Below are 14,419 nucleotides of genomic sequence, written 5' to 3' on the forward strand. Positions count from 1 at the left end.
CACAGGGCTATACCAAAATAAATGGAACTATGAAACTATGACTCATGATTACAGTGCCTTCCGGTCACCTGTGCCCAATTATCTCAACGCGTGCCTTTTAACTCTGTCCTCTATGCGCTGGGTACCTGGTGCTGCCTCCCTACGCGCAGGGTACCTGGTGCCTCCCTGCGCGCAGGGACCTGGTGATACCCTATGCGTAGGGACCTGGTGGTACCCTACGCGCAGGGACCTGGTGGTACCCTGCGCGCAGGGACCTTGTGGTACCCTGCGCGCGTAGGGACCTGGTGATACCCTGCGCGCAGGGACCTAGTGGTACCCTGCGCGCGTAGGGACCTGGTGATACCCTGCGCGTAGGGACCTGGTGGTACCCTGCGCGTAGGGACCTGGTGATACCCTGCGCGTAGGGTACCTAGTGATACCCTAGGTGATACCCTAAGTGATACCCTAGTGATACCCTACGCGTAGGGTACCTGGTGATACCCTGCGCGTAGGGACCTGGTGATACCCTGCACGTAGGGTACCTGGTGATACCCTACGCGTAGGGTACCTGGTGATACCCTGCGCGCAGGGACCTGGTGATACCCTGCGCGTAGGGACCTGGTGATACCCTGCACGTAGGGTACCTGGTGATACCCTACGCGTAGGGTACCTGGTGATACCCTGCGCGTAGGGACCTGGTGATACCCTGCGCGTAGGGACCTGGTGATACCCTGCACGTAGGGTACCTGGTGATTCCCTACGCGCAGGGGACGCGGCGTGGCCCCGCGGGCTTCCCGTAGCGCCCCCGGCGGTCGCGCACGCGCAGTCGCCGGGGGCGCGCGACGGCCGTTGTTGCCATGGCGATGAACGCCGAGCGTGGGAGATAGACACGCGGCGAGAGACACGGAGGAGGAGGAGGAGAGACAGGAGAGAGACACACACGAGGGAGAGACAGAGGGGAGACACACACACGAGGGAGAGACAGAGGAGAGAGACACGAGGGAGAGACAGAGGGGAGACACACACACGAGGGAGAGACAGAGGAGAGAGACACGAGGGAGAGACAGAGGAGAGAGACACACACGGGGGAGAGACACAGACTGAAGAGACAGAGGAGAGAGACACACACGAGGGAGAGACAGAGGAGAGAGACACACGAGAGAGACACACGAGGGAGAGACAGAGGAGAGAGACACAGACTGAAGAGACAGAGGAGAGAGACACACGAGGGAGAGACACGAGGGAGAGACAGAGGAGATAGACACAGACTGAAGAGACAGAGGAGAGAGACACAGAGTGAAGAGACAGAGGAGAGAGACACACACACAGGTGAGAGACACAGGTGAGGAAGGAGGAGGTGGTCTGCTGGTGCTGCTTCAGGCGTTAAGCCGAAGAGCGGCATGAGGAAAGTTTTGTTGAATCGGCTCTTGTAAGCGCTCGTTTACAATTTAAGCCATTCGTCTTTGAGACTCTGCTGCTGATGCGTTCGTAATGATGCACAGGCACAATTAACAAACGCATTCAACGCATTGGTCAATAAAATTGGCCTGAGAAGTCAAAAATAACATTTTATATATAACAGGCGACGTTTCGGCCAATAGCCATTCATAGCACTGGTGCTGTGGTCACGTGACCCCCTCTTTAAATTAAGTTAACACAACACTCGAATTATCGATTACTTAACTCACACCTTTGTTCACGGTTCAAAATGTAGTAAACGCCATTCGGCCAGCAACAATCAGCACGATTAAAATTGCAATAAATCAGAGGCAAAGTGATGCTCTGCTCGAATGAACATTGAGGCATTCTGTGGTGCTCATCTGCTTACAGTGGCGAAAATTCCACATTTCTATGGCGGGAATGAGAATTGTGTGAACAAAAAACCGATGAGTGAAGTTCAAAGGAACGGTAACCATGGTACAGTAGTAGCGATAGAAGAGTGATAGATAAGGAGGTAACTAAATTTTGATTTAAAGCTTTCGTGACTGCAGGGATTCATATTCTTGGTTCTTTCGGTAAACCACACCTGATGATGGTTGCTTGCGATGCAGTCGAAACGTCGTGAGAATTTTATTGTTTTATATCTTTATTATTTTATTGTTTCCCTTCTACGTGACTTTACCGAAAGAACCAAGAATAAGGAGGTAACTGACCACCGCTGAGCAAGTGATTGGAGTTAATCAGTGACGTTGTCGACTATGTTTCCTCACTGCTGTCAAGTGCTGCGAGTTTAGAAATCGGAGGCTCCGTGAACACATTCCTGCGGAGGGGGCTGGTAGGAACGTTGGTTGCTCGGTCAATGGCCAGGGTCAATGGCGGCACCACGTGGTGTATTCCGCAAATATGCCCGAGTGTGAGGGCGGGCACAAGCCGGCGTGAGTAGGTTAAACGTTGAGTTTTATAAGGGCACCACGGGGTGACCAGCCCCTCCCCACCCAGCCCCACCCCTCCCACCCCCCACCCAGCCCCACCCTCCCCACCCAGCCCCTCCCCACCCAACCCCTCCCTCCCCACCCAGCCCCTCCTCACCCTCCCCACCCAACCCCTCCCTCCCCACCCAGCCCCTCCCCACCCAACCCCTCCCTCCCCACCCAGCCCCTCCTCACCCTCCCCACCCGGCCCATCTCCACCCTCCCCACCCAACCCCTCCCTCCCCACCCAGCCCCTCCCCACCCAACCCCTCCCTCCCCACCCAGCCCATCTCCACCCTCCCCACCCAGCCCCACCCCTCCCACCCCCCACTCAGCCCCACCCTCTCCTCCCCACCCAGCCCCTCCCCACCCAGCCCCTCCCCACCCTCCCCACCCAGCCCCACCCCTCCCACCCCCCACTCAGCCAAACCCTCCCCACCCAGCCCCTCCCCACCCTCCCCACCCAGCCCCTCCCCACCCAGCCCCTCCCCACCCTCCCCACCCAGCCAAACCCTCCCCACCCAGCCCCTCCCCACCCAGCCCTCCCCACCCTCCCCACCCAGCCAAACCCTCCCCACCCAGCCCCACCCCTCCCACCCCCCACTCAGCCCCACCCTCCCCTCCCCACCCAGCCCCTCCCCACCCAGCCCCTCCCCACCATCCCCACCCAGCCAAACCCTCCCCACCAAACCCCTCCCCACCCTCCCCTCTCCACCCAGCCCCACCCCTCCCATTTTTGGATGCACGACGGACGGACGGACACAATAATCCCCTGTGGGCTGGTGGTGTAACCAGGAGGTTCCTACCAGTATGAGTGTACAGCTTGTTGCCTGTCTCGCTTAGGCACTGGCGCTGACACCCCCACCTGCGTTTGGGCTGCGGGCAACATGGAGGCTCGCGTCCGTCAGGCATTGGAGGCTGCCCGGCGCGACAGAGGCAAGCGAAAGAGAGCAGCCGCAGAAGAGTCCGGTGGGAAAAGGGGACATTTTTAGATGTGGCTTTTCCCACTGGCACATCTGAACCGCGGTGGGACCGTGCTCAGCCAGTGTGACGCGCGTCGGGAAGCATTGGGTTGGTTGCTTTTCAACTGGCAAATCTGAGCCGTGCCACTGATATCCCGTGTCAGAATCAGAATCTTTATTTAGACTGCAGGAGAAATCCGATTAACTAAGATAACTAAGAAGATAGTTTTACGTAGATGTCCAGCATTGGCAGGTTAGCAAGTTACAACGCAAACAATACCAAACAAACGATAGTATTGCAAAATAGAGAGAATGTTAAGCAAGTCAGTAAATATAAATAGTTAAATACTTAACAATTTAACTATTTATCAAGCTTGGCCAAGGAAGCAAAAACAACAAAACAGTCGCAGACCAGACTAAGAGAGCACACAGTTGCTCAACAAAATGGCACATTAACATGTACTTTATGCCAAGACAGACACAAATGATGGCGTCTAGTTAAGACAAGTTTATTTGTTTTAACAGGTGAGAACTCAAGAGACCAGGATAGTCAAGAGTGGTCTAGTTCACCAATATGAAAAAAGCGAAAGAAATTATATGAAGTACAGCAAATAAGGGGCCGTCCATAAATGACGTCACGCACCTGGGGGGGGGGGTCATACATTTGTGACGATGTGTGACGAGGGGGAGGGGGGGAGGTTGTGAAATGTGACGTCACATCAAAATGTGCAACTTTAAATTAGACAACACGTTCTACTTAATTAAATTGGCTTTTTAATAAATGTTTTCTCCTACAACATCAGAGTGCAGCGCCACATTAAATACGCACTTTGAAGCATGTTTTATATATTTTTTTGGGGGGGGGGCAGAGCTTTGTGACGTCATATTTGAGGGGGGTCTGACTTTTTGTGACGAAGGGGGGGGGGGGTCAAAAATCGTCCAAAATCGCGTGACGTCATTTAAGGACGGCCCCTAAGAGCAAATAAATTCAGAGAAGAAAACAACTGTGCCACATGAGATATAGAAAATATTGCACGTACATAAATGCATGTTAAATAATATTTTCCCTGCAGCGTAAGTCAGTTCGGGCAGATTATTTTTTTAAACGATCATAGTACAATTACAATTAATTTAGAAGCATTAACTATCGTATTTATATCTAAACTGACAAGGGTATATGTTAATTGCAAGTAATTGTATAAAGAATCAACAGCTTAGCACAGAATCGTGATTGAGATGGGAGAGTAAGGACATTTTGAAGCAATCGAATTCCAGGTGTTTGGGGCACTAACACAGAATGGGTGAGAACCATGTGATGAGTGGAATAGTTTGTAACATCAAGCACGTGGTGGAATTATTGCATTTTGAAAATTCTATGTGGCATTAGAGGTCGATTTGCATATGTCAGCATAGTCTAGGATAGACTATGTTTACGTGCAGAAGATGATAAACAGAATTTGTTTCTATACAAAGGAAAGCCTCACTGAATCATGTGAAGGGACAGATATGGGAAGGAGGCGTACTGTCACCTCATTTATTTCTGTAAAAAATGGTTGTAGATGTAATCAGGAAGAGGAGGTTACTCTGGATGGTATAATATGCATAATGGAGGACAGCAAGTTACTGATAACAGGCATTGGAGTGGCAACCAAGGGGAAGACATCAAGCCAATGATGACGAGACTGTGTGCTGTGTTGGCCTCATAGGTGCTTGTTAAAGGCTAAATGGGGTGTGTGTTTATGTATGTGTGTACAGATTCAAGCACTCTACTGAAAGGCTATGAGATTCTGGTCACTGCCACTACGGAAGGCCAGACAGAGGGAATCTGCCTGGCGCCAGACCTCTTTGTGATATGTGCTGAGCTTGCAATAGAGGTACACACACAACAACAACAACCGCCATTCGCCACTAAGTGGCGGTGACGTCACCACGACGCTTGTGCCAGGCCATGTGCACCTTGAGGCCACGTGAAGTGTCGAACGCCCACTGGCAGGAGGTCACGGGGCAGACCCAGGTGCCACGGGTCGACTGACTGAGATGACTGGCTGATGCACCACCTGTGCCCCCTACTGTGCCACACCCAATATCACACACAGCAACAACAAAGATCCCACATGTAGCCTACTAGCTGTTGTGGCAAGTGCTGTTAGCCTCAATTAGTAACTGGTGCGATGTGCAACATCACCATGAGGGAGACAAAGGCGGCCAGGCGTGGAGCTAGCCACTTCATTCCCTCGTGTGCTGTGCCGGCCTTCATAGGTGCTCGTTAACAGCACTTACTCCAAAAGTCTGTAGAGGCTTTTCGGTGGATCTTTCTCTTTGTCTGTACATCTCTGCCTCTGTATGTGTTTGTGTAGAATGAGCTGCTGGGTGTGGGTGAGGAGTGCGTGCGCCGGTTCCTGCAGACAGCGCCGGCCCTCGGCCCCCTGCTCGTGCGCATCGTGCTGTGCCAAGCCCAGCTCAACGGAGCGCTGAGCCCCGACCGGCCTGTGCGTGACACACACATACACCTACACCCCGACAAAGACAAAGATCCCCCCTATATAGCCTTTACATACTGTTGGGCCAAGTGCTGTTAGCAAGTACCTATTAAATCCAGTATGGCGCACAAGGGGGTGGGAGACCAGCACCATGCCCGGTCGCCTTTGTCTCCCCAGTGCTGATGTTTACATGCCATATCAGGTACTAGTTAAAGGCTCAGTCAACATAGGGGAGGGCCACATGCACACGCATGCTAAAGTATGTGTGCTGTGCTGTATATATCATGTATGTAATTTGTATGTCATGTGTGCGATGTGTAGGCTGTGTGCTGTGTATGTAATTTGTATGTTGGTGTGTAGGTTCTGTATGCTGTGTGTGCTATGCTTTTGTATGTTCTAATCTATGGATGTTGTCTGTGCATATGCTGCGTGTATGGTGTGCATGATTTTTGGTGTATGTTGTGCATGTATTCTGTGTGTGCTGTACTGTATGCTCTTTTCCCCCTGTGTAGGAGCAGCTGAATGAATCAATGCTCTACTACGTCAAAGCTGCACATTTGGCAAAGCAGGACCCCAGGTGTGGCTCTGAATCCTGTAGCTAAAATTTTATATATATTGTAAGGTGGCAGGGTGGAGCATGAAGGGCATGGGTTCGATTCCTAACTCAGGCATCTTTCTCTATGGAGTTTGTGTGTTCTCCCTCTGTTCTGAATGGGGTTTGTCCAGTTTCGCCCCATAGCTAAATAACCCATAATTGAAATGGTATTGGCCAAACATCACAATGCTGAAAGGTAACTTTGCAAATCACTCATTAGGGATTACATAGCAGCAACATTTCCCCCTACTGCAATACTTGGCAGGACCCTCCGAACAAAAACGCTTGAGATTCACTGCAGCTTTCCTGTGTAAACAAGCGTAATAAAAATAAATGTCTGTGTGCTGTGTGGACTGGTAGCATAGCTACTGCGCTACGAACCCAGCGACTCAAGTTCGATACATGTTCAACATCACTGCCATCTGAATCAGTCATGGGCTTCCCCTAGGTTGACTCAGCCTTACTTAAGTACCTGGTATGGTGTATAAACATCAGCCCTGGGGAGAGAAGTGGCTGGATGTATTCCTAGCCACACCACTGCCTTGTGTGCCATGCCAGCCTTCATAGGTGTTCGCTAATAGCTTTTGCATCAACAGCCTGCATAGCCTACGTGGGGCATCTGTGTGTGTGTGGCAGACTGGTGCCTATGCTGTACCGCATCAGCGTGCTGTGGTGGCGCTCAGCGCAGCCCTGCTGGGTGTCTGGGCTGCGCGGTCACCTCGCTGGTGCTTTGGCCGCCCTGGTACCAGCTCTGGGAGACTGGGAGGACACAGACCCCGTGTGGACGGCAGAGCTCATGATGTGAGCTGCCTAGACACAGCCACACACTCTCACGCATAGCACTCAAACACACACACACCATTCCAGACACACACAGATCACTGCCCACACAGGCATCATTGTCCCATCATACACACAGCACTTCACACATGCACACGCAGAGCACACATGCATATGCCCTAAGTCTGGACTTCATATCTCTTGCACGGACTGCAGCTGCCTGGTTGAGTCTCTACTGGATGCAGGGAGAAGTAAGGAGGCTGCGAGTGCCGCTCTCCGTGCTGCCCAGTATACACGCACACGTGCGCCCCACTTACTTCCACACGTGCTGACTCTGCAGGTACCACACACACACACATACAGTGCATGCCGGGCCAGGACGTGTTTGTGTATCTATGTGTATGCATTGTGGGGAGCAGTGGTACAGTGGCTAGCGCACTGCACTGTGATGATTATCTGAACTGATTCTGGGCCTCATCCCTAGGTCGACTCAGCCTCAAATTAGTACTTAGTGCAGTGTGTAAACATCCCCACTAGGGAGAAAAAGGCGGTTGGACAAGGTGCTGGCCACTCACCCCCCTCATATACCATTCCGTCCATAATAGGTGCTCGCTAACAGCACTTACCCCAACAGTCTATTGGGCTATTACGGGGTATCTTTGTGCGTGTGTATCTGCGCAGGTGAGACATAGGCTGCTCGACTCGGCCAAGGCTGCGAAGGAAGCCGCCTCCTCTCCACTCCTCAAGGCACTGGTCCAAATGCAGCGCATGAAGGCGTGCGTAACTCACCCTGCCATCTCATCCACTCATCCTCCGCACACACCTCTCAGCAGCGTGGACCAGTGCAGACCGGGCCACTTTAGGCCTGCCATGATCCACTCCTCTCTCTCGTCTCCCCCTGAGAGTCTATGGTTTATTATAATGTGGAAGTTGCTGTTCGATTAAAAAAATGTATTGGTGTCTGTCTCGTTATCGCTGCCTCATTTGTATTGTTTGTCATTGTCTTCTGTCTTGTTGGTACAGTTTTTTCCGCACGTGTAACATGGCCCAGGGGTAGCGCGTCCGTCGCTCGTTGCATAAGTTAACTTTTATAATCCAACTAGCTGCCCAGGTTAATACTTCGCTTTGCATTAACGATTGGAATATTGTGTTTTGTCTTCTTCACGCACGGTGGATGTTAAGATCTTGTGATGTAATTCGAAACAAGTAGGCCATAGTGAGCTAGTGTCACCATTTAAATTTACTCCGTAAAAATATGACACTGCAAGTTTATAATTGGAATTACACGTCACAATATGGCCCTCTACTGTGTCTATAAAACATAGCACCTTCCTCCGCAATAGCCTTGTGCTATATGAATGCCGCAAATACCAAATATACTCGGTTATTATCATTATTACATTGATTTGGTTTCCCTCCAGGCAACTGGAATCTGGTGAGAGCCCAGCCGACATCACCGCTCAGCTCAAGCAGATCCTCAAGCTGCTCGCGTCCTGCGACTCGGCACCACCCTCCCATCACTCGGGGCTTGTCGTGCCAACTGCCCTCGCTACCCGCTCTCACAACGACAGCCCGACGCAGCCCGACTGCTCCCCGGAGCCAGACGCGTCCACGCCAAGCGCCAGCTGTCCCAGCAGCCTCGCGACGACCCTGGAGGACAGCACCATGCCCACACACAGGGGCATTACCAGTCGCGGTGGCAGCGACAGCGGCGGCGTGGCTGGCAACGACGAGGCTGTGGGCGGACAGGAGTCGCCAGGCACAAAACGGGAGCTTAAGAGGCTAGCCGGGGCACAGCGGTTCGAGTTCAAGGAGGCGGCAGCATCCACCACAGGACCCGTGCTGGCACACACACCCTCACGCGCCCGCGCAACCAAGCACACAGCCGTGCTCAACTCCGTGCAGCTGCCTGACTTCTCGCCCGCATGGCCCTCCAGCGACAACTGGGGCTCAGGTGTGGAGGAGGAAGAAGGGCAGGAGGAGGTGAAAATTATTCCCGCTGCATGCAGGCCGGCAGGCAGTCGGGCCAGCAGGTCCGCGGAGAATGGAAGTGAAAAAATTGTAGAACAGTGTCATGGGAAAGTTTCAGACAGACGTGCGAAGGAAGAGGATCAGCGGACAGATGCAGCAGATTCACCACGTGATGCGTCTATGCTCGTGCTGGAAGTACCTGAGAAGATGCCACTCCCTCCAGAGGACCTCTCCTATGACAAGTGAGAATTGCGATTTCGTTGGTCATGTTTTTTGGTGTTTGAGAGATATTTTAGTTCTGCCGATCTACTTCCTGCTCAAGAAATATCACTCCCTGTCTTGGTTTATTCCGTTAAAACTTCCTCTCTGGTCCTCTGCTGTGCTGTGTCGGCTTTAGTTAAGGCTTACGACTTCTTATAAGATTGTTTTTATACACAGCTGCTGACCACAGGCCCAAAGGCCCACTATGTCAAGTGACCAGCAATAAACAGCAATCTCGAAGTTATAGATTAGAGTGAACACTTTTACAGTAAGGTCATTATACGAGCTTGGGGTAAAGAGACGAGAGCAGAGAGAGAAGTGTTGTAACCTGCAGTTTGGTGAGTGAGTTGGTGGGTGGGTGAATGAGTCGTTAAGTGAGTGGGTGTGTTGTTGTGACCTGCAGTGTTGTGGTTGAATGCAGTATGGATGAGACGAAACAGTCGGTCATTGATCAATGAGTTCTGTCCTGAAATCAATCCAATCACATTTTTCGTTGTAAGTTTGTCTTCATCTTTCCTCATTCGATGACCCTGAATGTTACTGTGAGGCAAGTAATCATTGATGCCCCCTCACGACCCTGCATCCCTGCAATTGGATGAACGGTAACAATTCGGGGTGTAAACATTACTTTGTGGAAAGTGGTGGCACGGTGTATAGCGCACTATGCTATCAACCTGGTGACTTGGGTTCGATTCCCAGCTCCAGCTGTATGCGTGTATGTCTGTGAGTATATGCGGGGAGTGGTAGTATAGTGGTTAACACATTGCGCTGCGAACCCGCTGACTCCAGTTAGATTCCCTTCTTATGACCAACATCAGTGATGAATATCTGAATGAGATCCTGGGCCTCCCCTAGGTTAACTCAGTCTTAAATCAGTGCGTGGTGTGTAAAGATCACTACTTTAGAGACAAAGGCGGCTCTGCGTGGTGCTGCCCACCCACCACCTCGTGTGCCCGTGAACAGCACTTGCCCCAACTGTATGTTAAAAACTATATAGGTATGTGAGATCTTTGTTTGAATGTCTGTGTTTGTGTGCAGCCTGTCGTTGCTGCTGGAGCTGGCCCAGCTCTGCCTGGATCAACAGCAGCTGCCTCTGGCTTCCCAGTGCCTAATGGCTATTGAGGCGTGCAGGCCAGCTGTAAGCTCAGGCTGCACAGCACTCACTACACACACACACGACAGAGACCACACAACATACCACTCACTCATACCGCACACATAGCCACCACACCACGCACACACTACGCACAACACACATTATGCACACGTACACACACCACTCATTCACTCAGACAACCAGCACACTACACGCACACATCCTGCACACCACTCACAAATGTCTTGTGTATGTCATGTGTTGTTTATTAATGTTCGTGTAAGGTGTTATGAGTGTTGTCATTGAGGGCATGCGTAAGTTGTTATGGAATGTTGGTGTTGTTTCTAGTAGTGTGTATATCGTATTGTGTTTGTGTTGTGTCGATTAGAGTTGATGCATGTGTTGTTGTGTTATGGGTATGGCGTCATATATGTGTAAACCACTTGGGGTGGTGACATTGCCGAGCGATATCGCGTTCCCTGGTTGTTGTAGAGTTTCTTGGTTCGAATCCAGTTGGCCGCCCTAATTAATACTGTGGTGTGTATCAATATTACAATACTTTGGAGTAATTTTTCACCTTTGAACCTTGACGCCGGCACACAATGGCCTACCCTAGCAAATGACATCAAGGGATCTTTAAGGTCCACTGCAAAGCGGAGGGAGCTTACTGACATGGTTACGTACACCCGTAGCGTGAATCGGGGCTGCCGCCGGACTTGAACTGCGAACCTCTGAAAGGAAGCAGCGAACACGCTACCGCTAGGCCCCACGTCACCCGCCGTGTATAGCATGGTAAACAGCAAATATTTGTGGTATTGTGTATGCTGCGTTTTGCTTGTGTTAACTATGTGTGCCTTGTGTGTGTTGGGCTGTTTGGGGAGTGGTAGTGTAGTGGTTAGCACGCTGCACTACAAACCCGGCCCCCTGAGTTCGATTTCCGCTCACGGCCAACACCAGTGACGATTATCTGAACTGATTCTGGGCCTCCCCTAGGTGGACGCAGCCTCAAATTAGTATCCCGTGCAGTGTGGAAACATCGCCACTAGGGAGACTAAGGCGATTGGGCGTGGTGCTGGCCACCCACCCCCTAATGTACCATTCCGGCCAAAGTAGGTGCTCTCTAACAGCACTTGCCCCAACAGTTTGTTAAAGGATTTACGGGGAATATTTGGAAATGTGGTGTCGTGCCTGTATTAACTATTTGTATCTTATGTGTGTAGGGTACTGTGCTGCTGCGTGTGGAGTGTCTGCGAGCACAGCTCTCCGTGTCCGCGCTGGGAGATGACCTGAGCCACCGTTCAGTGCAGGTGCTTCCTCTCGCTTGCACACAACGTCGACCACCACACTCCACATATACATAATAGTTTTAATGATAATTTACAGCCCTTTGTCAACCCACTGCTGGATGAAGGTCTCCCCACGCCATGTGAGCTAGATACAACTTGCTGTTAATCTTAGCTGTGGTCAGGAATCAAACTCAGGAAGACGGTCATGCTCATGGTGCAGTGCATTAACCACTGTGAAACCGTTGAATGTACTGCACTGATGAGCTCTAATGAGGATGAAATCGATTTACAGTTGTGCCTTTGTTTCACTGCTGCCTGTCGGAATTGTTATATTTTCACCTCTTCTAGTTAACTATATATTCAGTTCTGTTGAGATGGTGGTCTGGATAAGGCTCAGATCTTTTCTAACTGCAGTGCACTTCATTGTGTGTTGCTGAACCTAAATTTACTCCCTGTCACTGTTAAAGTCATAGCTTACTGTGCTCATATACAACATTACACTGACTTTGTTTCTGCATTATGATGATGACGATGCTCGGCAGCTGTCCCTGTGGGCACAAGGTGACTGAGCACCTGACCGGATCTAGAATTCGTCTGCCATTAAGGGGGGGGGAGGGGGAAAATGTAGGGGGAGGGGGTAAAGGTGGGGGGGGTGATTGCTCTGTGTAATTCCAATTGAGTAATTTTGTGGGTTTGAACAAAAATGGCAATAAAGGAAGCCATGAATCTAATAGGAACAGGTGGAAACATCTCATTCGGCTCCATCATCTATTCAAGAAGATAGAAGGAAACTAAAGAGAGTAGTGTGCAGATAATTTTTCCATTTTGGCAACATTAACATTGGCACGGGCACACAATGGCCTACCCGTTTGAAATAACATCAGGGGATCTATAACGTCCCATGTAAAGCGGGTGGTGCATATTATTGTATGGTTAATACACCCCTGGGAACGGACTAGGGTGGGCATCGGGCTCAAGTCACGACCATCTGCATCAAGTGGCGAACGAACATGCCACCGCTGAGCCATCTCACTGCCCTCTATCTCTCGTTCGAAGTGGACTGCCACCCTCAAAGGAATGGCGCTGAGCCCGTGGTCACCCCCGTTATACGTGGATCAAACAAATTACTCGAGGCGCCGGTGTATGGCAGCAAGAGCAGTTCATTCGAATGCTGTCGCAAGAGGTTAGACGTTTGGCGCAAAGGTCCTTCACTGACTATGCGTGATGAATGAATCTCTCTCTCCCTGCAGGTGCGCTTGGCGGCCGTGCAGCGCCTGCAAGCCATGCTGCAGAGTGGCGTGGAGGGGCGCTGTGCCCGGGGGGCTGCCGTCTCCTCCTCCGATGCTGCCCGGGTGACGCAGGAGCTGAGCGCAGCGCTTTGGAACCTCTCTGTGCCGCTGCTTGGCCTCCCCAGCATGCCCTCTCGTGTGTGCGGGGCCCTTGTTATTGCCGCGCGGCGCCTGCAGGAGGCCCAAAGGTGCGGAGCCGAGCCCACTGTACGCTGCGGAGATTTCACTTGCCATGTGAATGCATGTAGGTGCTTATGTATGTATATTTAATTTATTTCGCACCATACATAGCCAATCGTGCTAATCGGAGGTGCACTTATGTGGGGAGGGGTGGTGCACTGGTTAGCGAACTGCACCTACAAACCCAACAACCCGAGTTCAATTGCAATCTGGCAATGCTAGTGCGAGCCAACATTGGTGACCAACATCTGAACTGGTCCTCGTTTTCCCTGAAGTTAACTCAGCCTCAAATGATCACCTGATGTGGTGTGGACACATCACTACTGGGAAGACAAAGGCAGTTGGGCATGGTCCTGGCCACCAACCCCCTTGTGTACCATGCCAGCCTTCATAGGTACTCGCTAATAGCATTTGCCCCAAAAGTATGTTAAGGTTATGCGGGGGATCTTTTGTCTTTGCATATGGGGAGTGGTGGCAGAGCGGTTAACACATTGGGCTACGAACCATCGCCACCCGAGTTCAATTGCTGCTCAAGGCCAACATTCAATGACGAATATCTGAACCGGTCCTGGGCGTCCCCTCTGCCAGCTCAGCCTTAAATGACTACCTGGTGAGACAAAGGGGGCCGGGCATAGTGCAATCCACACCATCCCGTCGTGTGCTTTGCTGGGCTTCATATAGATGCTCACGAACAGCACTTGCCCAACAGCCTGTTAAAGTCTATGTGGGGGATCTTTGTCTTTGTCAGCCCCCTGCACGACCTGCGCTGGCAGCTACACTGGACGCTGGCAGAGATGGAGCAGGACCAAGTAGTGCGTGGCTCTGGCTCCGCAGAGCGCCACCTGCTGGAGGCGGAACGTCTGGCTCCGAGCGCCGGCCACAGAGACCGTGCCCGTGCTGCCCTGCAGCGCCACCGCTGTGCGACAAACTCCCTCCCATCTTCCTCCATTGAGGAGGCGGCCACTATAATCTACCAGGTGTGTGTGGGAGTGTGATAGAGGGAGTTAGTGTGAGAGAGAGTGTGTGTTAGAGTGAGTGGGCCTCACACAATCTATTGCAACTTACAGCAATGCACATTGTACAACAGCGAACATGCACAGCACACAACGCACAAAGCAAACACGTGGCA

At 51.5% G+C, this 14,419-nt stretch overlaps 1 protein-coding gene across 1 annotated transcript in view; it reads left to right on the forward strand.

Moving 5' to 3' along the window:
* Nucleotides 1–819: 819 nt before the first annotated feature.
* CFAP46 (cilia and flagella associated protein 46) overlaps nt 820–14,419 on the forward strand; it is a 70,601-nt gene continuing 57,001 nt past the window's right edge. Inside the window, exons 1-13 of the mRNA XM_076069230.1 lie at nt 820–1,308; nt 3,234–3,326; nt 5,108–5,226; nt 5,710–5,841; nt 6,345–6,409; nt 7,064–7,228; nt 7,424–7,547; nt 7,889–7,983; nt 8,629–9,420; nt 10,478–10,577; nt 11,756–11,842; nt 13,072–13,298; nt 14,039–14,267. Of these exons, the coding sequence (XP_075925345.1) occupies nt 3,278–3,326; nt 5,108–5,226; nt 5,710–5,841; nt 6,345–6,409; nt 7,064–7,228; nt 7,424–7,547; nt 7,889–7,983; nt 8,629–9,420; nt 10,478–10,577; nt 11,756–11,842; nt 13,072–13,298; nt 14,039–14,267 (2,184 nt within the window). The 5' untranslated portion in view covers nt 820–1,308; nt 3,234–3,277. The remainder of the gene's footprint in view (nt 1,309–3,233; nt 3,327–5,107; nt 5,227–5,709; nt 5,842–6,344; nt 6,410–7,063; nt 7,229–7,423; nt 7,548–7,888; nt 7,984–8,628; nt 9,421–10,477; nt 10,578–11,755; nt 11,843–13,071; nt 13,299–14,038; nt 14,268–14,419) is intronic.

This window comes from Petromyzon marinus, chromosome 2 (assembly GCF_048934315.1).
Source record: "Petromyzon marinus isolate PM22_M1 ecotype Great Lakes invasive population chromosome 2, UKy_Petmar_22M1.pri1.0, whole genome shotgun sequence".
NCBI lineage: Eukaryota > Metazoa > Chordata > Hyperoartia > Petromyzontiformes > Petromyzontidae > Petromyzon > Petromyzon marinus.